The sequence below is a fragment of the Aythya fuligula genome, chromosome 9 (genome assembly GCF_009819795.1).
Source record: "Aythya fuligula isolate bAytFul2 chromosome 9, bAytFul2.pri, whole genome shotgun sequence".
NCBI classification, from domain to species: Eukaryota; Metazoa; Chordata; class Aves; order Anseriformes; family Anatidae; genus Aythya; species Aythya fuligula.
Genome location: NC_045567.1, coordinates 17,926,295 through 17,952,576, shown reverse-complemented (window position 1 = coordinate 17,952,576; position 26,282 = coordinate 17,926,295). Strand labels below are relative to the sequence as shown.

The 26,282-nt window shown below is 35.5% G+C and overlaps 1 protein-coding gene across 11 annotated transcripts in view; it reads left to right on the top strand.

The window, feature by feature from the left end:
• ATP11B (ATPase phospholipid transporting 11B (putative)) overlaps positions 1-26,282 on the top strand; it is a 60,556-nt gene that overhangs the window by 9,219 nt on the left and 25,055 nt on the right. For all 11 annotated transcript variants that reach the window (XM_032193685.1, XM_032193684.1, XM_032193682.1 and 8 more), the window contains exons 2-22: positions 4,212-4,328; positions 5,137-5,226; positions 7,343-7,423; positions 11,933-12,040; positions 12,210-12,338; positions 12,453-12,556; positions 13,171-13,218; positions 13,970-14,034; positions 14,605-14,686; positions 16,011-16,161; positions 18,725-18,922; positions 19,153-19,311; positions 19,610-19,782; positions 20,178-20,246; positions 21,178-21,251; positions 21,338-21,441; positions 21,580-21,761; positions 22,480-22,683; positions 22,939-23,092; positions 24,030-24,132; positions 25,266-25,411. In XM_032193685.1, coding sequence (XP_032049576.1) covers positions 4,212-4,328; positions 5,137-5,226; positions 7,343-7,423; positions 11,933-12,040; positions 12,210-12,338; positions 12,453-12,556; positions 13,171-13,218; positions 13,970-14,034; positions 14,605-14,686; positions 16,011-16,161; positions 18,725-18,922; positions 19,153-19,311; positions 19,610-19,782; positions 20,178-20,246; positions 21,178-21,251; positions 21,338-21,441; positions 21,580-21,761; positions 22,480-22,683; positions 22,939-23,092; positions 24,030-24,132; positions 25,266-25,411 — 2,541 coding nt within the window. The remainder of the gene's footprint in view (positions 1-4,211; positions 4,329-5,136; positions 5,227-7,342; positions 7,424-11,932; positions 12,041-12,209; positions 12,339-12,452; positions 12,557-13,170; positions 13,219-13,969; positions 14,035-14,604; positions 14,687-16,010; positions 16,162-18,724; positions 18,923-19,152; positions 19,312-19,609; positions 19,783-20,177; positions 20,247-21,177; positions 21,252-21,337; positions 21,442-21,579; positions 21,762-22,479; positions 22,684-22,938; positions 23,093-24,029; positions 24,133-25,265; positions 25,412-26,282) is intronic.

Genomic DNA, 26,282 nt, shown 5'->3' with positions numbered 1-26,282 from the left:
AAATCACAGTCAGAAATTTACCCTCAGTTTCCAAGGATGTTTTCTATGCTTTAAAGGTGCTTAATTTATTACTCAGAGGATGCCTTTGTCTAACTTATAGAACACTGAGAAAATCACTACTGAAGTATTCAGTAAGAATGCCTTTGACTTTGGTTAGAGACATTGCAAATTTATATATATTTTTTAAAAAGGCATGAATCACATTTTTCCTCTTTTTCTAAAAAAAGATTTTGGGTTTCTGCTTTGTAAATCAGCTTGACTCAGACATCTTTGTGTTATATGTAAGTTATGTTCATTTAAGTTATTTTCAAAAACCAAATATGTCAAGCTTATCTGGGTGCAAGATTTCTATTAGGCTGGTGTGTACTGAAGATTAAATATGAGAGCTGTATTCCAGTGGTAGATAATACTTAGTGTAAGTTTACTTTAATAAAAAAAATAAAAAATAAAAAAAGCTGAGTGGCTCAACGTCAACCAATAAATCTAGATTTAAGCTGCAACATGAAGGGGAGGATGAGTCAAATACATTTTTGTTTTTATTTTAAATTCACTTAATCTTATGGTCAATTGATTTTTTAAAAAAGTTTTTATTACAGATTTCTGTAATACACCTGATTAAGAAGCCTTAAACATCATGTTTTGTAATAAACTATGTTTTATTTATTACAAAGTCAGTGGTCTGTGCCCTTGAGTAGAAATCACTTCACTAAATAAATGCAGGAAAAGTAACTTCTATTGGAAAGATATCAGTTACAGCTATGATTTTTTATTTTATATTCAAGACTCAAAACTTGATTTAAGGATTTCCTGCTCATACTATTTAGCTGCAGAAATCCTTTGACAAGGGCATGGTACCCTAGTTTTTGAAGCTGAGCTTAATAATGTTATTAGAAAGAGAGAAAGAAGCTTCTTATAAGTGAAATTAGGAAGATGGGCTTTCTGCATCTCCTTGCTGGCTTGCATACAGATACTACCCCCAGATCCCTTTGAAGGACACAAGTTTGGACTACAGGTCAGTTTTGTGGCAGGAGCAGGATCTGTGGCAAGCCACATAGTAATAGAAAAGTTACAGGAATTTCACTTCTTGAACAATTAAATTCTGCGCAGAAGTTGAATTTTCTTTGAAGAGATGTATAATTAAAATTTCTCTGGAAGAGAAATTCTCACTAGATAATTACATAATGAGCAGGTTGTTGGATCGGTAATTTCAAATCATTTTTCATAGTTATAGAAATCAGGAAATCCATGTTCTCTTTCCAGTTCTGACACTTGTTTCCTGCTGTGGCTGTGGTCGAGCCACTAAGGTTGTCGTGGGTGCGTCCTTTTCCAGCCATAGCTCTGGCACCTGAAGAGGTTCCTGACCTCAGCCTGCCTTGCTTCTGCATTGTCAGCGCAATAGATCTGATTGAGCAGCTCTTGCTCTGTGATAAGCGTCAACAAAACAGAGTTAGGCCTGTGCGAAGTGCAGTTGCAAAACTCATATGGCTTGAGATTTTGATTTGGAAAATATGTTCCTCACTTTGAACCAGGTTACTTCAGGCAAACATATCTCTGAGAAAATTGCTCCTGAAGTGAGGCTTGAGTTGTTTTGAGGTCCTTACTCTTCAGAGTAAAAATGTCAGAAAATACATCAACCTTCAGGTGCTCAGATAGTGGCCTACAAGGAGTGTATAAATACCATGGAAAAATTCAGCGATACCCAGGTCACTCTGAAATTTTTCATTTGTTCTAATAACTTTAACTAGCACAGAGGTTACCATTTATCACCATCAGAAGACTGCCTGTTGGTTTGCTTTCCTCTTTCTGTTTTTCCCATGCTTCACATTTGTCTGTTCTGAAATGCATATTTTCTTTGCAGGCTGTAGAATATGACTTTCCAAAGTGAGAATATCTGGCATTTTGTGAGTGCCAGACATTTTCTGAGATAGAAGAGAAGCTGTGTGCCTAGTCCTGATTAAGCACAGCTTTTTTTCTTACTTGTAAAACAATTTTATTGTGGCATCTTCTGTATTGATTTAGAAATAATGTCACTAAAGTCATATCCAAACTGCTTCTGCTACATTGTTCTCTCAAATTTTATGTCAGCATTCAACACATACTTTTTTATTTTGCTTTCGTGTTTATATTCATTTTCTCAAAGTTGTGAACAGCTCCTTCCTTTTCTTTTTGGCATCCTGTATACTTTTCCAGTTCTTTCCCATATCTACTCTTTTGTTTTCCTGCCATGCTCTTATCTTTAAACAAGAGCGTGTGACTAGAGTAGCCTTCCACTGCTTGTCATGTAAACTTTATTCTCCTTCAAATCCCTTTGCAAAAATCTCCCTTCCTTTCTTCCTCCATTCTTACTTCTGGACCTTTCTGAAGCTGAATGTCTCAGTATTAATAGTGACAGATACACTAATTGCATGTTTGGAAGGATTTTCTAATTATTCCTTTACTTTAAAATGACACCATCGTAAAAGTGAACATAGCTCATGTCCTATGTTAGTAGACTTCAGGGGTTAAAGAAAATTCTTGGTTATGCTGATCATTTTATATGTAGTTCAATTTGCTCAATCTTCATCACCCTCCATAGTTAATTGGTGCAGAAGTGTCTTGTATTGGATACTCTGAAATACCAGGTTTTGTTTGAAATGAAACAAGGTCTGGGCTTGGTTTCGCAGGTGGAGCAATGCAAGTGCAAAGGTTCCTCACTTTCAGCACTGGAACTTGTAATGCCCTTTCCACATGTTCAATCATTTGTCCTTTCACTTGCCAGGGAAGAACAAGGGGACTCTGTAGATGGCACAAATCATATTTGTCAGTCCAAAGATAAGTAGTGGCTGACTCGCGTGCTGAAATTCATGACTTCCCACACAGTCAGTGGAGGGAACAGCTTCACAGTAACAAGTTTAATTGCTAGTTTGCAACACACCTCAAAGCTTTATATTTTTTATTTTAGTTGCTTTCTTGGCCTGTTATCTGAATTACATTGTACTGTCTGTCTTGTCTTTCACCATCACCTGCTTCTCCAGGTAAGAGCTGGAGAAGGCTCTGAGTCATGGAGCCCCAGGGCAGGTTTGAGTAAAGATAGGCTGGAGCGACCTAGATGTAAGCCCTTATGTTACGGAGACATTGCAGCTTTCTCCCATGACTTATTTTGGGCTTTAATTATTCCTTTCCATCAGAAGGGAAAAAACAATGGTTTCCTAATAAGTTTCTGTACCTGAAGTAAGAAGGCAACTTAAGGCTGCTTCTATTCTTCTTTGTCCTTCAGATAACTCCTCTTCCCAGTGGAAGTCGTCTATATATTGGAAGATGTGCTAGCGTATCCTGAGCTTCCTCTGCTGTAGGCTAGCTGGTCCTAATTGTTTGCTCTTCGCTTGTTAGGTTGTTAGCCTTGTGTTGTACGTCGTGTTTTCAGGTATAGGTCACGTTGCACTATGCGCCATGTTTCAATTTAATGTGTATTCTCCTTCAGCTCACATAGGCAAATGATGAAAATACTGAACACTAGCCCTAAAACAGGGCTTTGGTTCCAGGAGACCTCACTGAGGTCTCCTGTTTTGACAGAAAGGTATTGTGCAGTATTTCTGAGTATACTTTATTTTAATGTGTTTGCTTGCACCGTTGCTAACGTATGAATTGGTGCTAGAGTTGATTTTGAGGCTAGACAGACTGCTTGTTCTTGGAGATTGGATTTCTTTGGGAAAAATACTGTTGTCTGGTCAGATGTGTGTATTTTTTTGATCTGGTGAGAACCTTTACAAAATCCAGTTATTGAAGCATAGTAATATGACTTGTTTGTTTTGACCTTTTATTTCTTGTGTTCTGTTGGGTTTATTATGAGCACAGCCATGAAGATTTTTGTAACTTACATGTTTTCATCTCCGCTTCTGCTGCTTTTCTCCTTTAAGCTTTCTCAAGGCTTATGATTTTTTTTTCTTCTTCCAGAATGAATACACAACCTCAAAATTGAGATTTTTTAAAAACCATTTTTTGAAAATTCTCTGGACGTAGCAGACTTGAATTTATGAATTAATTTTCTTTCCCATTCAAAGCCACTATAGTAAAGCTGCTGCTTGACACTTGGCTATCATTTTTGAGAATAAAGTTAGCAGATTTTTTTTAAAATAACCATTAAAAATATTTTTTAAAATAACCCTATAGTTAATAAAGTAGTTGTTCTTGATGATCATCATCATCATTATTATTATTATTTTGTGTTTTAGGGTTTTGACCCACCACATCAAAGCGATACACGAACTATTTATATAGCAAATCGTTTTCCCCAGCATGGCCATTATGTTCCTCAGAAATTTGCAGACAACAGAATCATATCATCCAAGGTAAGGGAAAATACTTGATATATGAGAAATTGCATAGCAAATGTGCATGTTTGTATTATGTCCAATGGTGCATATACAATCTTCAAAATGAAACAAGCACTTTTTTTTTTTTTTTTTTTTTTTGAGGAAAAACCTATGTTATCTCCTACCTTCTATGTTGTTTTTCTCCTACTCTCATCCCATCCCTTGCTCCTCAGCACCTAAATATAGAGTGATGAAGCATTTCAGTCAGACCTTCTGAAGGAAAGTAGGCTTTAAGCTAGCGTTGCCCATGTCTGAATGTGATTTTAAAGGAAGGGTGAAGCTAATTGCTGGGATTTATAAAACAGCTGAATTATAAGCAAGGAATTGCAATTGCAGATTGCAATTGCAAGACCTCCTCGTGTGGTCTTGGGTTGGAATCAGCAGAATTTGTGGTGGGGTTGTTTTGTCACTGGAGTATAGGACAGAAAGTTATAGCTGCAAGAATGAAATTATTCCTGATACCCTGGCTGCAAGAAGCCAAATGACTCCAGGTGCTCCTATGCAAGTTGACAGGAGAACAATTAAAAATTTGATTGTAAAGGCAGTGCAGTTGGTACTGACGCTTTCCTGGTAGCTGCACTTCACCCACTCATCCTTGCATGCACACCCACGAGATTAAATACAGCTGTTCTGTGTGGGAGAAGGGCAAGACCAGAATGAGGTTTGGGGAGGGGAGATAGAAAATGAGAAATTAATAGAGTTTGATGGGAGAAAAAGTGAATTTCACTGAAAAACTGTTCAGTGTATTGTAACTACTATTCTCTCTCTTTTTTTCCCCCTTCAGTATACAGTGTGGAATTTTGTTCCAAAAAACTTATTTGAGCAGTTCAGAAGAGTAGCCAACTTTTATTTTCTGATCATATTTTTGGTTCAGGTAAGTGGATAAATACTGAGACTTAGTATAGCTGTAGAAATTAAGCTGGAAATTGCAATTTGTGTAGTGAATTCTGCCACTGATTTTCTGTTTTATGAATTTAACTTCTCTGCTTACATAATCTGTAAGTGCTATATAGTTCTAACTTAGTTTAAGAGAACACATTGCCCATTCTGTCTTAATATTTAGGAATAATGCTTTTGTTCTTACTATTGTGTTGCCTCAGACTGTTTAGTGTATCATAGCACATGGAAGATGGGAGCATGCTGGAGATGCAACAGAAGTGCTACTTACTGTTACCATGGATGGTGTTGTGTTTTTAAAGCTTTTATTTCTTCCTAATGCAAATTTACCTATTTAATTCAATTTCAGTCACATTTCTTTCAATTGTTAGTTTAGATTGAAATAATATGTAAATGCAATGCACGTGAACAAATATGGATCTAAAGGCAGAACTTCTCTTCAGTGTAATCATGTTCTTCTCTCAATTCATGACTCAAGTGAATTTGTATGGGGGATGTCTTGTATGTATGCCTGTGTCCTTGGAAACCTAATAGGAAAAAAGCTGTAGTCAATTTTGTTACTCTTTGTTTTTCTTCTGTTGAATTGAATTTTGCTTTTATTCAAATCCCATCTGGAATTTCATTATTAAATATATGTATTTTTTTCTTCTTACAAGGCAGATGTGCCTTTAAAAATTTATCATATGACAGAGTAGATTCCATGATGAATCTCTTGTGACCAAGATGCAGTGTCTGTTATTACCATTTTATTCCACTGGGGATAATAGGGCTGTGGCAAGTTATTATTGTGTGATTAAATGTATAGCACAATCCAGTCCACGTTGTCCATGTCACATATGCATGCCAGAAACATGGTGGCAGACTGCATTTTGGTTGTGTGATGCTCCACACCAGGTATATGACGGATACACGTCCATCTGTGCAGGAGGCAAAGGTTCATGGTGTTCTGGTGAAATGAGCAGGCTGCCATGCTGATTCCACCGGCAGAAATCTTGCTCCACTTTAACGTATGGGCCTCTCTTGACAAAGGAGGAGATATTGTAGATGGCAGAAATGCCATGGTTAGGCCTTTGCAGCCAGAAATAAGGTGTTTTTGGTATGGATTGTCTTGGACAACATTCTGCCAAGCTGAAATTACAATGCTGCAGTTGAAGAACACACAATATTGCAAGCAAAGTCTGACTTTTGTTGTGTTTTCTAAATTGTCTACATGTCAGTGGGAAAAAGGTAGATCACGCATGTGTTGTAACATGTTATATTTTCTGTATGAGGTTCTTGGCTCTTAACAGAGTAAGCTTCATGTGTAATTTCTTTTTTTCTTCTTTAATGGTTCTCAAAGCAATGCCATAAGTCTCAGGTAAAGTGAACCAAATCAGTGTCCATGATTTTGAATAGCTCTCTCATGTATATTTTCAGCACTTGACTGTGTTGTCTTTTTCCTGCAGCAGGAGAGATCCACCAACATCCCACTCCCTCCCACACATACATACAGCATTTTAGTGTACACACTGCACTTTTGGCATGACAGCAATGGCAGCACAAACTGTAAAATGTGCATGTTGGAGAAATGTGAAAGGAGCAGTCTAAGAAAGGGGGTTTCCTTAATAACTGAACTGTTGGAAATGGCTGTTTGTTAACATTCATCTTCACTTCTGAAGTGATGGTTGTTATACTGTATGGTGCTGTTGAGCAGTTGTTTGTATAGAGTATTGAAAGAGCTTTGCAAAATGTAATTTCATTGATTTGTAATACTTTTAAATTTATTTTTGTAGGGTGAAAACACCTTTTAGTAAGAAGTTTTAAAATTGGCACATTCATTAGAAGCGTGATTGTCTGTTCTATGTCCCAGAACCTTTGTAGCATTATCAACATCTATTTAGGTGTCAGGAACTGAATTTTGCTCCACAAATACTGGAGAATGTGCAGTAAAATTCCTCACAGCTTCTAATTTAGAAAACATCTTTCATGTTGTTTCACTGGTTTTGTTGGTTTTTGTTGTTGTTTCTTTTTTTTTTTTTGGGGGGGGGGGAGTGTTGGAAAGTAAAACTGTAAAATCAAATTTGGGCTAATTTTCACGTTTTCTTCTCTTTTAGCTCATGATAGATACCCCTACCAGTCCTATTACCAGTGGATTGCCATTATTCTTTGTCATAACTGTGACAGCCATAAAGCAGGTAAAGGGGAAAAGATCTTGTAGCAGGAATCTTGTAGTTAAGTAAGTTAGCCAAGTCTGACCAAGATAATGTTTAGAAACAAAAAATAAAGTGACATCTTCAGAAACAGTTTGTGTATTTAATGCTCCTTGTTAGACACTTGATCGTTTTACTTAGTTGTCAAGCACTTGGTGACTCACCACAGTACCCTCAAATGGACAGTGAATGACTGTCAGACAGTGTTTTTGTCTCAGCTTTACATGTCACTTCTTATAAGACCTTTTCTGAAAGCTCCTCACTTATTCCTTTGGCATACCTCGCTACATATTAAAAATAATCCCCCTACATAACACTGAGAAAGGAGCTTGGGTAGATGATGCAATGATGCAGTCCGTGTTTGTCAGTAGTTAAAAGGCAATTTTTGCCCCAGGGGGTATATTTCATGCCATGAAACATGCATTAACTATAATCCTGTACCAGGTAAAAGATCAAATTTGAGAAGCTTCTGGTTTTGTTTTCTTCTTCTTCAGTTGCATAAAACATTTTGGAGTATTTTATAGCACTTGAAATAAGAATTTTTTTTTTAAGTATAAGTGTAATAGGAATCTTCTTTAAGCACTGTAGTAGATCTTGCTAAGACCTATGGACCCTAGAAGGATAATGTTAAAAAAAAAAAAAAAAAAGGTCTGTTTTCTTTAAACCCTTAAACTGAGAGGACAGAGAGAAAGAAACAAGCACATAAATAAAGCAGTGATGTGGATAGAAACTATGATCTTTTCTGCAGGCAAGTAGTTTTCAGGAACTGGCCCCTTCAAAGGGTTTGACAGCGTTGGCTGGGGAAGACATGCAGTCATAGCAACTGAAAATTAAGCAGGAGACTTTTATGGAGCTACAGCTTGAATTTCAATTTGCCTTCTGCACCAGTAAGACCCCAAACCACTCAGAAATGGGGCAAAAGTAAAAAAAAAAAAAAAAAAAAAAAAAATAGCTCTAGCTGTCAGCCAGATAGAATGTTGTTTGGGACAGAGAGAATCTTTGGGGCTGTAGAAATCTTCGAATTACCATTCCATTTGTTGCTGTGCATTTTTTATCTGTGGAGTTCCCTAACCATATTTAGTTGTTATTATCACCCCCAAGAGATGTGTTCAAGATCTGCCATCATAAGTAGGCAATAGAAGACATCCCTTAGAGCTGTACGAACTGAAACTGAATGTACAAGTAGGATGCAAGTATTATATTTTTTAAAAGAGCTGGGCTTTTGTAAGTCTAAAATAGTAGAAGATAATCTATTGCCTTATCATCTCCTGACATCAAGTCTTGCATTGGGAAATTTAAGGGTTCTACCATCAACAGCAAAGAATAAAGATTCTGGCATTCCTACTAGAAAATTCAAATCATATGAGTTGTTGAGTATTATGAGCTTTTCTGACTAAGATCTATCTGCAAGGGCTATCAGAACTACCTAAACTGATCTAATAGGTTCTTGTGTTTATTCTACCTGCTGCAAAGTAGGCAAACAGTATTCACAAGCTGTTACCTTGGAAAGGCAATTCAGTGTGCTCTTTACAACAGGCTGCCCTTGAACAAGGAAGAAATATAAATCTTCTGTTAAAATGCAGAGGGAAAGTACCCAGTGTGTTCTCCAAACTAGTTCCCATTTTCTTAAAACCATAGGTGGTATAGGAAGAAGTGTTTAGGGGAAAAAACACTTCTGAAAGCTTCAGGATGCTGGTTTGATACAAAGTTATATTGGGATAATTGTCTCCACAAAGATAAAAAGGGAAACCACAAGTATTAATTGTATCTGGGTTTGAGAAGTTTAGCAGTGAAGGGAAGAACTCTCTCAGGAGGCCAGTTAACATGGTGCCCCTAGCAAACCTCGGAACTCAGATGTATTTTAATCCCAGCCAAGGAAATGGAACTTCTTCTTATCAGAAGGGCAACACCACCTAGGTCAGAAGAAGGACATAAAGACTGCAAAGTGATGCAACTCATGCTGTGTCATTTTGTTGAACTTGTTAGCTAAAGCACTTTTTTCCTCATGCCTCTGAAGACGTGTACACAATCCTCAGAGAAATTAAGGGGATGGGGCAAACTAAAATAAATAAAAATAAAAGTTTGCTTTTCTTTAGTGTTTTCTAAGGAACTTGGTCTATTTCAGTAAGTTCATAAATATTTAGCAAACAGGCTGCTCAGACACATGGATGTTTACATGCTTGCCATGTGAATGATAAACAACTGCTTTGCAGATTTTGATTAAATACGCAAATAAAATAAGAATGAAAAACCTGGTAATGTAATTTACAAGCCTGTTGTAATTTTGTCCTTGTCTCAAGTACATTGATGCTGGTGTATTAGCAGGAATTAAGAATACAATCAGGGATTTTTATGTTTTCTGTTTGTACAGTCAAGCAACATTTCCTGTGTTCCTGCATCTTTCTTTTAATAGTATTTTTGCAACATTTGGAAGTGAGGATTAGGAACTGTCTCTTAAAAATGCCGCAGTAGGTAAATTTTGGAGGAACTTAGATGGACTATAGTAAGCTGGCTATTAAGAATTCCCTGGTGTGAGATGTCACCCTTGTGTTGCAGGTAATAGGTGTCAGATGGAGAAAGAGCTGAAATCTGTACTTTCTAAAGAAGGTAAATTTCAGTTCTTTGCCAAAAGCCCATATTGCTCAGCTGCTCAGATTTATGAGACAAATGCCCCAAGGTTACTGGATTTTAGTTAAATTCATGTTTTCTTCTGTCAGTCACCTTTAACAAGGAGCTGTAGGTGCTGACTCCCAATCAGAATGAAACATAAAGAGTTTTAGGGGTTTTCAGGATTCTGATCCCCCAGTATCTCTGTAGCTGCTATTACTGCACACTTTTTAATTATTTTAAGCATTTGGCATGTACAAATTTCCATAATTTTTGAGTTTGTAGGCCTAGATAGTTCTGTATGCATTGTTCTCATTTGTGCCAGTGACAGTGTAGATCCATGAAGGTAGAAGTGCAGAACTGTATTTTAACATATGAAATTCATCAAATAACATCCTTCCAAACTCTAGTCAAGGCTCAGAGTTCTCAAAGCTGCATCGTTATCAGTACCCTGTGTGTTAGGACATTCATACAACGTCTATAGTGTAATAGGATGAGCTGGGCTTATGCCTGCTGTTTCAGAGGGCTCTCATCTTCCTGCAAACTTCCAGGAAAGCAGTTTTCACTCTTTTTCACATTGTATATAAATACAGAAAAGCATTTTAGGAAATGTCTCTATTATTGCACATCAGTTGTATGAGTCTTGCCAGGATTAAAGATTTTGCACCACCTCTTACATCTTCTGTGATTTTGCAATAAACTCATAAATGTTAAGGTATTGTAGAAATTGTCATGTAGTTCTTAGGGTAGTTTACAGTAGTGCTGAAGAGTCATTTGATTCTGTGTAAAAAAGTAAGTTTATGAATCAGCTGTCAGAAAATGTTTTTTTTTCTGTACTAAAAAAGCTTTTTCTAATTCCTAGCTGACAGCTTACGTGCTCTCCATATGAGCCTGCTTTGGTTATTTGAGTTGAATGCACACACGCACTCATCTCTTGCTTATTTATCTTGCCTATGTTTAGTGAGCAAGAGGCAGAATATAAAGTTGTTCAGTAGTATTTGCTTAAATTCTCATGTTTAAGCACTGTTCTTTTTTTTTTTTTTTTTTTTTTTTTTTTTTTTTTTTTTTTTCCAGAAAGATACAGTACAGCTGAACTGCCTGCATAAACTGATCTGTTTCTTGTGCTCACTGTTATGACTTTTCAAACGATACCTAGACTTGGGGATAAGCAATCATGCTATTGGTGATCACATTATTAGATTAATTAAGAAAAGTATTAATTTCTTAGGAAAACAGGAGAGGAAAAATACTTCTGAGTTCACATTTCTGAGCATTCCATGTGTGCATGGGATAAAGGGTGCTTAAAGAGGTGCCAAGTATGTGGTAAAGAAAAGCTCCTTAATTTCCCTATTAAAATTCAATTCTTGCAAAGGTGTGTGAATGGCATATACAAAATCAAGCAATCTTAAGATTTCGTGGTTATGCGATGGCAGTAACTATGCTTGAAAAATCGCATGGTATGTCATGAGGAAGTAATTTTAGTCTTCCTCAAATTTTACTTTGCATCTGTCTTCCAAAAGAGAGGAGGGGAGGGGATCCATAAGAGGGACTGTGAGTGACTGTTACGTGTTTTGGGGTAGATTAATCCATGTAGATCTGAGTGCCTTTTTTTTTTTTTTTTTTAATCCCATCTGCAAAAATGTCTGTTTTATCAGAGCACAGAACTGTTAAGTTTCTTTGGCACTTTTGCTACTTTGCTTGCCTTTACCTACTTGGACAAATTTAGTAGAAATCAAGTGTTTGACACTGTGGTTGACACTGAAACGAAGAGAAATTCATAACTGCATTAAGGCCACACAGCAAGCATTTTGAAGGACTTTTACTTAAAAATGATTATGCTTTATAGGTTTCTTGCTTGGAAAGTAAATTTGTATGTGTTTTCCACAGGGTTATGAAGACTGGCTACGGCATAAAGCAGACAATGAAGTAAACGGTGCTCCAGTTTATGTTGTTCGAAGTGGTGGACTTGTAAAAACTAGATCTAAAAACATTCGGGTATGTGCTTAGAGACAAATGGAAAATTGTGTTTCAGAAAAAAAGCTGAAGGTCTTGTTTCATTGTTAATCATTGTGGCCTGTTTCGTGATGATTCAATAATAAAGCTGAAATGAATTCTTCTCTTTTAAAACACTTCGTTTGCTTCTCATTTGTGTTCATTTCCTTAGGTGGGGGACATTGTGAGAGTAGCCAAAGATGAGACTTTTCCTGTTGATCTGGTGCTTCTATCTTCTGATCGAGTGGACGGTTCATGCCATGTTACTACAGCAAGTTTGGATGGAGAGACAAATCTTAAGGTCTGAGTTACTAATATGAAATAGAATGTAGTTAGTGAAGTCATTTTTATTGCAGCCTGGTGGATACCCCCCTCTGATTTCTGTATAATAAAGTTAATGGATGCTGTTTTACAGACACATGTTGCAGTCCCAGAAACAGCAGTGTTGCAGTCTGTTGCCAACCTGGACAAACTTGTAGCTGTTATAGAATGTCAGCAGCCAGAAGCAGATCTATACAGGTACCACTTATTTTGGACTCCTTGCAAAATATTTGTTAATGAAGTGTTTATTATTAGGAATTATATGGATTTGCATGGGATTAAAATAGCTTCAGACATCTGCTTATGTTTCAAGTTTTAATAATGAATGTAAGCATTTATACCTATGTATTTACTGTAAATTGCAAGTGACAAGCTAAATATGAGTATTTCAATACAAAATCAGAATGTATAGCATAATGTTTAACTTTATATTTTAATCATAATGCTTACGTTCCTATCTCTTCTAACCAGTAAACTTCTGAAATTCCTTTAAAAAAAAAAAAAAAAAAAGTAGCCAGTGAATTGTTTGAAGAAAGTAAGTTCTGTATGATTCTGCCAGATTTCAGTCCTATGTAGCATGCTTGTTCATATGAAATTTTGTGTCCATATGTTGGTCACATTTATTTTGCTTATGCTCAAAAAAAGATTTGAACTCTACTCACCAATCTTGTTGATAAAGACTGATTGTTTTGTATTTGAGAAATTTTAGTGACATCTTGTTTTTTTGTTAATTGAGAAGGGTTTTTTTAAATTTATTTTTATACTTTTGAGACTTTATGTAGATATTTCTGACATGTGGCCATCTTTCACAGATTTGTTGGAAGAATAACTATAAGTCAACAAATTGAGGAAATAGTACGGTAAGTAAAATTTTATAAGATTAGAGTAATGTTAAGAATTGATGGTGGTAACTAAACTATGAATATCAGAAAAGAGAGTCACTGAATAAACAAAAATATGCATTTCATATCACAATGTTATATGCTGTACTTTTATTTTCAGAGCAGTTTTTACAGTTAGGTGAACTGATGAAATAAATGTATTATTGTGGTGATAGATGTGAGGAGAAAAAATCTGTGAAATTTTAGACATCTGCACTAGGATCCAGAACTTGTGTTATATTGTCTGTCCATCTAGGTTTTTACCTTTCTTTCACTGGTATGAATCTCTTTTGAACCTAGTAGACAGTTTCAGTTTGACAGAGAGATAGAAGAAGATAGGTAAAACAGCCAAACCTAAAATAGCACTTCTGGTGCATTGTGAGCTTGACAGGAATTTGGCCTACTGGCTCTTCAAATAACTTGCAGCTCTCTCTGAACCAGCCATTTAGTACATGTAGCTAGCCACTGATTATGGAATACTGAACACGGTGGTGGCAAGATGTGGTGACCTAAGAAGCTTTGAAAGGAAACTGAGAGCTCTGTGGAGATGTGTGGGTAATGTATAGAAAAGGAAAACGAGGATTGAAAACACAGTAAAATGAGGGTGATGTTGGAGTTACTGTAGTGGGAATTTACTGGTGACATTGAATCTTTTTGTATATGATGTCATAAATTCCACAGAATATGGAACAACTCATTTTTAAACTCTGTTATGTCTGTTTCTTTTTAGACCTCTTGGGCCTGAAAGTCTCTTACTTCGTGGAGCAAGATTAAAAAATACTAAAGAAATATTTGGTTTGTAAAAACTTAAATATTTAAAAAGTGTTCTGTTCTTCAAAAGTGTTAATGAACTGAAGTTTAGTTCTACTTGCACAGAAGAAATTGTGATAATCTTGCTGACGGTGACCTGAGGGGATACGATTATAGATGAAAGTAATGCTATTATGCTAAAGAATCTTTGAGGATATAAAGTTCCAGCTCTACTCTATGAAAATATTTGAAGTGGTTTGATAAAGGAGTAATGTAACTTTAATGGTTAAGTGACTGATGTTGCTGTTACACTGTTCAAGACTTTCTCCTGAGATTTACTGTTCTGATTTCCATAAAATACATATCGAAGAGCAGTACAGTCATAATAATGCACAGCATTTTAATAGGTGCTAAAATTATTTCATAGTACTGTTTTACTATAGGAGAACACTGCAAATAATTATGAAATACCATCTCATCATTGTACTGAAGTAAATACAAAAGTGATAGCACCTCTTGATTTTTAAATTTCATCTCTTAAACAAAGTGAAAAAATCCATGAATTGTATATATGCAGAAAATCATGTATAACTCCTTTTCCTCCTTCATTCCCAGGTGTTGCAGTGTATACAGGTATGGAGACAAAGATGGCATTAAATTACAAGAGTAAATCTCAGAAACGGTCAGCAGTAGAAAAGTATGTTTATTTTCTCGTATCTTTCTTGTAGAAATGTTGCTTAGTCTTCTCTCATACATTTTAGAATCCTGACGATCTCATTGTTGGTTTGTAGGCAAGGGAAGGGAGGGTAATTGCTTTGCCTTCATTAGAGAGCTATAAATATAAAATAATTTTTGTGGTATTCTATCCTTTATTGTTTCTTTCAGTCATGTATACAAAGTTGAAATACCTAAGGTTAAGAAGGTTTAAAGCAAGAAAAGTTAGTTTGGGAGGTTTGTTTTGTTTTTCTGAGATGTAGAAATCGTTTAATTGTAGGTGAAATGCTGTCTTGAACTAAGTGCTGGAAGCACTTCTCACAGCAGTTTTTCACAGCAGTTGCAGCCTCTGCTGTCTCTGCATCACTATTGTAAGACTGCATCATGTCTTTAAAGAGTATGGACTGAATTCTTAATCACATACAAGTCTTTGTCCTGAATACTAGTATCTGATACAACAGGGAGATAGCTTTGTTTCATATATCTGCCTAGGCTATATCCTTTAAAATATGTTTTACAATGAACAAGTTGCAGGCTCGGTTTTTAAAAACTTTGCTTGTTGTAGATCTGTGGTAGACGTTACTATAATAAAAATGCATATGTTGAACTCAACAAATTATTTTAAAAGGAAAAGGAGTTTTGATATGTTGCCTTTCTTCTAGGTATTTAAAAAAAAAAAAAAAAAAGTGTACCTCCTGCTATTCTTTTACAAACATGAAATTCATTATACTTCTATAGCCAGATACAGACAGATCTATAGGGTGCATCAGAAAAATTGCCATCAAAGCTAGGGGTGGAAAGGGTTGTAACATTCCAGAATTATAAACCTGTTTGAAAGGTTACCCTGGTATAGCATGTTCTGGGTTAAATAATCGGATGGACAAAGAAGTGCTCTTCTAACTGAGGGCAAAAGCTGCAGCCTTGGATTTCCACAGTGCTTTTTGTACTGCCTTCACAGCCTCACTAGATAGTCAGGGAAGAAGGGAATGGCTAGAAGAAGGATAAGTCAGCCCCCGGAATTTTGGACAGCAAGTGTGACACAAGTCAGCTGTGGGTATATCCTTGCATCTTAATCTAGTCTTCCTGTTGGCTATATGTAAAGTTTGTATTAGTCAGATGTAGGATTTCTTTTCATTCCTGCTGCTTGTTTGTCATACAGAAACTTTGGATCCTTCTGAAACACAGGATAGTTTGTTTTGGTTTTTTTTTTAATTAAAAAGATAAATAAAAAGCGATCATTATGTTTATAGCTTGTCAATAAATGAAGCAAAATAAACTGAAATTTCATCTTTTTGGCCTTGTTCCAGGTCTATGAACTCCTTTTTGATTATTTATCTAATAATCCTCCTCTTTGAAGCCATTCTAAGTACTATTTTGAAGTATGCATGGCAAGCTGAAGAAAAATGGGATGAGCCTTGGTATAATGGAAAAACAGAGCATGAAAGGAACAGCAGTAAGGTAATGTATTTCTACCCAGTTTCATATCTGAGGAACTTTCAACTACTCGATACCAAATGAAGTATTTATTACGTCTCTATTCTTGGACATAGGTGTAACTACCACATGATCCACTTGTAAGTGTGTGTAATATTGTCTCCATATTTTTTGAAAGAGCATTCCTTGTACGTAGCCTCGCCCTTGCATAGAAAAATTTTACTTCTGTTACTAGTGGACTACTTTTTTAATGAAAAATCCAAGCTTTTGAAAATTTTGTTTTGTTAGAACATACTTCTGATATTTCGTGTTCTGGTTGCAGTTACTGTTCTTTTGGGTGCCTTTTGTTCATTCCTTAAATGAAAACAGGAGGAAGATGGCTGTTCCTGTGTATGTTCTGTTGCGGTGATTTCACAATTGAGTCATTTTGGATGTTCTGTGATGCTGAAATTGTTCAGGCAATTTCATAAGGCTCTAATTTTGCTCGGGCTCCTTCTTGCCTTCTCACTTTTATGTAGAAATTGAAGGGATACATTGAAGTGTTCCTTAAATCTGCAGTTCTGAGAAGCATGATTGGTTTTTTTTATTCGTTTTTTAGTTTTGTTTTGTAATCATTCTGTACTTTCCTGTACTGTGGTTAATTCCTGATTTCTGTGTGTCTGCTTTCTTCCAAAGCAGTTCAGGAGCTGGCTGGAGCTAATTCTAAGAAGTAGAGGGTATTTTTAAAGCACAAAAGAGTTAGAAATCCAATTTCCACATGTGATGTGGTGTCAGATGTTTAATACTCCCTCTGTCTCCCAGGGAGTTGAGAATTAAATCTGTTCACTAGTTGCTTTATATGCTTAAAGGCCCAAATCCTAACTTAGACGACTTCTGTTCTGCTTCACAAGCAGAGTGAAACTTACATTTAGTACATAATTGTTTGGAAAGGAAAAAAGAAGTAATTGGAGAATATTTCAGATTCCAGGACAGTGAAGAGTTTACTGGCACTCCTTTGTAATAGACAATTTTCTCAGAAGTGTGTAATGTAAACTTCTTAGTTTAACTGGAAAAATATCTTTGTGTCAATGCCATGTTTTATTTAAAATGGTTAGTTCAGATTTTTGATAGCTGTATTGATAACTTTTCAGTGCATTCTAAAATAATCTTACCTAAAAATATCACTACTGGAAAGCACTAAATGAATTCACAAACTTCCAGATTGTTTAGTCACTTTTCTTTTTAATACCTCCACCCACTTAAAGGACTTTAAACTGTTGAAGTAGTCAGTCAAGTAAATTTTTTTGCTCTTAATTTAAGGAGCCTTTTCAATTCAGAAGACATAATGGGATAAGTATTTATGCAATCCTTTCATCCCCTTTGCCTTCAAGAGCATACAGAGCCATCTATCTTTCTGCAATGTCACTCTCCTTTTATCATGTCTTTTTTCTCTCTTGCTTATTGTGTTCTTTCACAATCTTGCATTTCTCAGTATGCTTGCTAACTTTAGTCATTATCACTTCTCAGTATATCTTGTCTTGCGTGAATTACTGTTCTCGGTAGTTATCTATCTTTTATGTGTTAGTTTTGAAGATCTCAAAAAACTCAGCAGGTTCTGTGACTTGAGATCCCTCTATCATTGATACTGACTCTTATTAAGTAATTATAGCTACACTTCATAATTAGAAGAACAGATATTATTTATCTTAGTAAACTGTTGACTACTTTATACTATCTCCAAAATGTTCTCCTGCACAATATTATTGTTAAAGTTAAAAGGATTTGTCCTTGTTTCTCTAGTCTCTATTTTCTGTTCCATTATTCAAGTGGTGATAGGTGTCTTTCAAAAGTATAATTTAACTAATTTGTTGTACAAATGAGAAAGAGGGACCTTCAAGGAGACTGTAATGTTGCATTTAAAGTTTAAGGTTATCATACCTAAGAAAGAAATTCCTATCTTATTACATAGCTGTTTGCTTGAAGTATATGTATTGAATGCAAGGATTTCGAGAGGCATAAAGGAAATCTGTGCCACTGAAATCCACTCAGTCTCTTTCCTGTCATGTAGTCTAGGACACCCACTTCAATCAGGAATGTCAGTAAACAGAAATCTATGTCACTTTGCTGTTGTAAGCCAATAGTGAATAATTGCATATTTGCCTATGATAGTACAGAACGTCAGTTGTTTGGGTCTTGTCTTCACCATGTATGGTTTCTTAGAAAAGCCTGCGAACAGTGCCGTGTGATGGAACGTGATAGTTGTTCGGTCCCAGCTCCTTCAAGAGAGCTGTTTGAGTATAGAATCACCACTACAGTTAATATTAATTTACAGCCCTCTTGGTGTTCAGTAGAAAGGACAAAAACTAATGAACTTGAGAACTGAAACTGCCTAAGGCAGTCTTCCACCAGTTTGAAGGGCAACCTGCTGAGGTAACCTCTAAATGTCTGCATTGTCAATGCATTTTTTGTATCTCTCATTTAAGCTTGGGAACTTGGTCTCCTCTGGCTCTGGTTATTTGTCATTTTTCATACACTTGAAACATACATAATCAACCGTGTTTTACCTGATAACTGCAGTAATCTTTATATTTTCTTTTTTCTCTCATAGATTCTGAGATTTATTTCAGATTTCCTTGCTTTTCTGGTACTTTACAATTTTATTATACCTATTTCACTTTATGTGACTGTTGAGATGCAGAAATTTCTTGGATCTTTTTTTATTGGCTGGGATCTTGACCTCTATCATGAAGAAACAAACCAGAGAGCACAAGTAAATACTTCAGACCTCAATGAGGAATTGGGACAGGTATATCTTCTTTTTAACTTCTATTTATTTTAACTGCCATTTTCTACTTCTCTTTTAATAATAAAAATCATTATTGTAGACTTTTTATTAATAGTGCTTTAATATCTGATTAACTTGAAAGTAATATATCTGATTTTATGGCAGAAATCTAAATTCTTACATGATCAAACAACAGCAGCAAGTATATGCAACTGCACGTCTGTTTTTTTTTTGTTTTTATTTTATAAAAGGTAGAGTATGTGTTTACAGACAAAACCGGTACATTAACTGAAAATGAGATGCAGTTTCGGGAGTGCTCCATTAATGGCATAAAGTACCAGGAGGTCAATGGTAAACTAACACCAGAAGGGTTTTCTGAAGATTCTCCAGATGGAAATATGCGTAGTTTGGTAAGACTCCTACTTGCCTCCTCTCCCAATTCTCCCCTCATTAGGCATTTTAGGTAGAAAGGATCTAGTACTAGCATTAAATGTAATAATCTTAAAATGAAAATATGAATTTCAGAATGGTTTGAAGCTATTAAGTGTTACTGAACACCTCATGTTTATTAAGTAGGTAGAGATGTGATTATTTGACAAGGAATACTTGACGTTTTTTTTTAATTCTAAACATCTTTTTTTTCTGAAATATGTTCAAAACTGGGTTGATATCTAAATATTACAAATAATCCTTTTTCCTTTCTTACAGATGAAAGAGGAAGAACTCTTCTTGAAAGCAGTTTGTCTTTGTCATACAGTACAGATCAATGCAGATCAAACAGATGGTGCTGATGGTCCCTGGCATGCCAATGGAATAGCATCCCCTTTGGAGTATTATGCTTCTTCACCAGATGAGAAAGCTTTAGTTGAAGCAGCAAGCCGGTGAGTTTTAATGCCAAAGTTATGTACTGAAAAAATTGCCTACTAGGGCAGGCGATTTTTTTACTCAAAGCAAACTTAAAAATTTCTCAGAGAAGCTCTAAAGCCCAAGACCTGTTACTGTTCATTTATTATGAAAACATACAAAAACAAAATGCATGAAAACCTAGGGATATTGTAATATATGATTAGAAATGTTTATGGGAAATCCTTGAGAAATTAAAGTGGGCGGAGTATGTTGCTGTTAAAGTACTGTATAAAGAGAACACAAACATGTATCTCCTTTATTTTTTTTATTATTATTATTATTATTTTTTTTTTTACCATTTAGTAACCAAGAGGCATTACATGTACATTTCTACAGTGCCAAGTAAATGTCTATTTTCTTCTCCATTTAGGGTTGGAGTAGTATTTACTGGAACTAGCGGGGACAGCATGGAAGTAAAAAGTCTTGGAAAACCAGAAAGGTAATCTTTTTAAAAATAAATAAATTTAAAAATCCTTTTCTCTTTTGAAGAACGTAACAATGGTAAAGATAAATGTAATGTCTCTTTCTTGATAAGAAAACCTTGCGTTTCCCCAACATACTGTCTTTAATGCTTTTCCCTTAATTGTCTTCAAGACAGCTTGCATCTTATTCCTTACCGATTGAAATTGAGATGCAAGAATTTTGTGTTACTCTACACAGTTACTCTGTGTAGTTCTATAACAGTTTTGCATCTTTGCCCATTCCTCAAAACTGGGACTCTACTAGAGCTTAATAAATAAAGAAGTATTAGGTTGTTTATTCAACTCTAATAATGTGCTTTCAGCTCTAGAAATTCCCAGAATCAGCTGTGCTGGCAAGTCTAACACATGCATAATCCAATTACATCTTTAAACTTTCCCCATATTAGTAGAAATATTATTGCTAATTGTATATCTGCAGTATGTCATAACAGCTCTTCTCTGTATGATCTGTGTCAGTAGCCAGTACTTCCAGGTTTTATCAGGGAAAATGCACTCTTTTGACTGTGTAGAAAGAAAATGGGATTTTCAAAGTTACACTTGGAGTAATGATAAAAATATAAAGAAATACGTAGGAGATGATTTGTACTCTCCAGATGCAAAGCCTAGTATTTAGGAAATAAAATTCCTATCGGTAGAACCTTTTATCTTTCTGGAATAGAATTATATATATGAAGTAATGAAAACCAATCAATTTCAGAAATGCAGATAACAGTGATTGCTGCTCAACTCAGAGTATTAATTGTAAAGTTTCTATATAAAATGACACTTTGGGAAAAGCTCCAGGTATAAGTGTCTATTTATGGTTGTAAGTAATAAGTAATTATATGTAAAAATTGATTTCTGTAAATGTTTTCTTTCCTATCTCTCTCCTATTAAAACAAAACAAAGGTATAAGTTGCTTCATGTTTTGGAGTTTGATCCGAATCGCAGACGAATGAGTGTCATTGTAGAGAGTCCATCAGGTAAGTGATCAGAAGTTAACACAGCTGCAATTAAGAACTTCTTAAATAATATGTATTCTTAATTTCTACTCTATTTTACTTTTTAGGAGAAAAACTTTTATTCACAAAGGGAGCAGAATCTTCTATTCTTCCTCGTAGTAAGAGTGGAGAAATAGACAAAACAAGGGTACACGTGGATGAATTTGCTTTGGTAAGTGTAGACATGCCACCCAGCTGACTGGAAGAAAATTCTTCTGATACAGATTCTGTGACTTGAACAAATTGCAAGTGACGTGTTGTTAGACTGGAATCTAGTCTACTCTGAATGTAGTCTTTTATTTTCTCACAGAAAGGACTAAGAACTCTGTGTGTAGCCTATAGAAGATTCACACCAGAAGAATACCAGGAAATTTGCAAACGCCTTCATGAGGCAAGGACTGCTTTACAACAACGGGAAGAAAGATTAGCAGATGTATTCAACTTCATAGAAAGGGATCTGGAATTACTTGGAGCTACAGGAGTAGAAGACAAGTATGCAATGGAGTTTCTGCTAACTACGTTTGAAAACATAGCAAACTTAGGATTTATTACTGTGTTACGAAGTGTGCTGCGAAAAACTGTCCTGCCAATGCCAGAAGTTCTGTGCTACTTTTGTTTAGTGTGTTTACCACTCTCTTTGGATTGAGGAACACTGAAAACGTGTTGTACAAACTGATTTTGTCATTATAAGAATTAAAAAATGAACTTCATTAGGAGACATTTAATGAATATGAAATAAAGTCAGAATAATTTGAGTAAATGTTAAGCATAGTACCTAATTCCTTGGGAAAACTTTGATGTGTAGTTACTTTACAAAGTATACACAGACCTGTGTATACAGCAGAATGTCTTGTAATTCAGAGAGTGTATTATATGTTGGAATTTACAATGGAGAACTTAGTTTTTCATGCAGTACAGATAGTAATTGTTACAAACTGTTCTAAACCTTCTCAAATGCAGTAACAGTGCTTAATTTAAATTAAGATATGCTTATTACAAATTTTTTAGCGCTTAGAAATATTGAAGTTCAGGTTTTGTTTTATGAAGGCCTTTATTGTATTGCTTGTAAGAGAATGTCACCTACTAGACTAGTTTACCAATGATACATATTTTCAAAATGTGGTCTTAAATCATCATGACAGTGATGTTACAGTGTGAGTTCTTTTTTATAAAGTGTTCGATTGGTTATTTAAGATTTTCTTGTTTCTAGACTGCAGGAGAAAGTCCAAGAAACGATAGAAGCACTCAGATTGGCTGGTATCAAAGTGTGGGTTCTCACTGGAGATAAGCACGAAACAGCTGTTAGTGTCAGTTTATCATGTGGACACTTTCATAGAACCATGAACATCCTTGAACTTGTGCAGCACAAATCAGACAGTACATGCGCAGAGCAACTGAGGCAGCTAGCCAAGCGGTAAAGTACCTGAGATGTCATTATCTCTGTGATGGTCTTAACTTCATTTTCTTTGATTTTCAAATTTTGTGGGAATCACTTTCTGCCTAACATGTGAAGATGCTTTTTTTTCTTACCGCTAATTTTTTTCCCTTTTATAATAGACTTAAAGAAGCAGTCTGTCTAAAAGGTTAACTTCTGTTTATTGCATGAGCAATTGCATAGTTTGTGACAAAATTTAACCAATTGAAAATCAACTTTTTTGTCCCTGAATAGAATAAAGGAAGACCATGTTATTCAGCACGGACTGGTTGTGGATGGGACCAGCCTCTCTCTTGCACTCAGGGAACATGAAAAACTGTTCATGGAAGTTTGTAAAAACTGTTCTGCAGTGTTGTGCTGTCGCATGGCACCCCTTCAGAAAGCAAAGGTAAGGTTATAGTCAGCTTTGTCCTGTAAGTACTTTTATAATGCTGTCTTAGAGGCAAGGATTTCTGGAGATTGTTTGTTTCTGGTTGCCTTTTGTGTGACTTTTGAACCCTTCTTCAATTCAGTTGGAGTAGTTAGCTCAAGAGTTTTGACATGTAGTTGTGAAAATTTGCAAATGGACAGAGAAGAGAGTCAAACTGTCATGGTGGAGTGGAGTAAGAAAGCTACTGCTTTACAGAACACTCAAGAGGCTGATTAAAAGTTGGCTTTCTGCATAACCTGTACAGTTTTGCATTGCATGTTCCATCACAAACTAAAGGCTAGATGAAAGATTCATGAGGCTGTACAGAAAAATACACTGCTCTATAGATTAAAAATAAAAAATGAACCAAGTTTGAGGAGGAAGTAGAAGGGAAAGGAAGCTGAGGCCTAGTCTTCAGGAGAAGTTTGCCTTAATGCTCTCTTCCTCTATGACCATTTTTATTTCACACATAATTAATGTTACTCAAATACAGATCAGACAAAATTCAAACTCAGATTTTGTGATTTTTTTTCAATTCCAGAAAGCAAAGCTTTACATAGATACAATATTCCTTCTTTCGTTTTGAAATGTTCTCTTTTCATGTTGTTTCTCTTCCTTCTTTTGTGACTAATATTCAGTCATACCTCAATTCTAGTATTTTTAAATATGTTATACTTTTAGCTTAGCTGTATGTTTTAGAGGATTTTCCTGTGTATTTCCAGTAATACTAAACCTCTGAAAGGCCAGCGTTGCCCAGTTTGTTTTTTTACCTTGCAGAAAAATAAAAAGGCAGCTTTTTACCTTAAAGCACTAGAAAACCCTTGTATGAGATGCTAGATATGCAAAAAAGAGCAGGTTGTTTTATTGTAGAAAGATGGTCTGATTCTAAAAGATTTTGCCTTTTTTTTTTTTCCAGGTAGTGCGACTGTTAAAAACATCTCCAGAAAAACCTATAACGTTAGCGATTGGTGATGGTGCTAATGATGTGAGCATGATACAAGAAGCACATGTTGGCATAGGTAAATTACTTCTGTCACAAGAGATAAAGGCAAATAAGATGAAAATTTTAGTAGACAAATTGATGATGAAGTGTGTTTATAAGCAGATAAAATTCTAATGCTTCTACCCCTGTGAATAATCAGGCATTAATCTGAGTCATCTGTTGTTGCAGAGATTTGGTGAAATTTGAAATGCAAGGCTGTTTGTTTTTCAGTCTTAAATTTATTGTGTAGTCTACCAATAATCAGAAGTCATGCTTAAACATTGTCTTAAGAACAGCAGAGATTCTCTTAACCAGAATCTCAGAAGTACTCTGCTTCAGACATTGGAAGTGGACATATCTTATTGAGGTCATTGTCAGTTCCTAAGTTCCTGTGTAAACTTTACATTCAAACCTTTCTTTGCTCAATGCTTCCGATGTTTGCACTGTGTCTGTATCATTCTAGAATTGCCATTTGTGTCTAGGTTGTCTCTGTGGTAAAGGCTTTCATTACATTTCTTGAGAGGCTGTTACTGATTCTCAGTTAACTTCTCTGCTTATTTGCTTTCTGTTATCTAGTGTGAAGGTTTTTTAAACTTTTCTGCTGAGTTGTATAACTCAATATAAAATTTTATTTTATTTTCAATATGTATAACTGAATACCTGTCACAAAAAAAAAAAAGTGTTTTGGTGTTACCTTTAACAAATACCATCCAACAAAATTATTAATGCTGAAGGTTCTTAAATAAGAGCTTGGTACAACAGGCTGTTGAGTCTGTTGCCGTTTTGATTAAAAATGTGTAAGTAATATTTAGTTGTGACAGTGATTTTTAAGACTGTGGGTATAGCCTGTCTGAGGAGGTTACGGTCCAGTAGCAGATGATACTTTATTATATTTTTAAGTATATTTTTTAAGTCTATTTTTAAGTATAGTTTATGGTGGTTTTTTAATTGGATCATCATTGAACAAGCATTTTCCCTAGGTTGGATCAAGAGTAATGCCTTAGTTTGACACTTCTTCAAATCTTTAGTTATGTTGAAGTATAGAATAAGAGAACTATGTCTTTAGATGTAGGTTAGATATATGCACATGTATGTTGTTTTTTTAAATAACAACAATTCATTTTGATCATGTTTAACCTGTCTTTTGTTTTTGTATCCCAAATATTATAGGAATCATGGGCAAGGAAGGAAGACAAGCTGTAAGAAATAGTGACTATGCAATAGCACGGTTTAAATTCCTCTCCAAGTTGCTTTTTGTTCATGGACACTTTTACTATATTAGAATAGCAACCCTTGTACAGTACTTTTTTTATAAGGTAAGTGTTCACAGTGTGTGACAGTGAACTTCATAGAAAACCATGTATGTATTTCCCAGCAAGAAATTTGTTTTAGATTTAACATTTTTGTTGGGAACAAATGAAATTAGCCCATTTAAACGTGTTTTCTGTTGTTGATGTTTCTACAACCAAATGCAGTTACAAACCAAATGCAGGTTTTTAACTGTGAAATTCCTTAGTATTTCCACTAGAAGTAGGTTTTAAATACCTCAGTGAGTTCACCTAGTGTGGGAGACAGATACTGTTTGCTTGCTGAAAGCAGTAGTGCTAGCTTGAAATTAAATGCCTTCTTTACCAAGATGTTAAAGTACAACCTTTTTGTTTACTGATTTTTAAAATTAACTAAATACATTTATTTTCAAAGGAAAAAAGAAAGCAGGAAATATGTGAGGGAGGGAAGGATCTGCAGAGAAGCATGTGGGGAGAGAACATGGTCTTTGCCTGCAGGCTCACCTTAAGGAAATTTAACAGTCCCAGCCTTGACTTAAAAAAAAAATCCCGAGGTGAAACAGGCCAAGGAAAATATGCACCAGCAACCAAGTTATCTCTGGATGCCTCTTGGGGTTTTATAGACTTGGAGCAGCAGGGAGCATGAGCAAAATATTGGAGGGAAAAGTTGGTGTTTGGAAGCCTGGGAGCTCAGCCCTGGGCTGGAGTGCTTAAAACTCAAAACTAATAGCTTTTTTTTTGTGTGTGTGTTGATCATCAGGCATAAGTGAAAAAGAAAACAAAAACCTTACCTCACTATCAGACTAGCTATTATAGGTATTAGGAAAAATTTATTTGCCATGAGGGTGGTCAAACATTGAAACAGGCTCCCTGGTGAGGTGGTAAACACCCCAGACCTGTC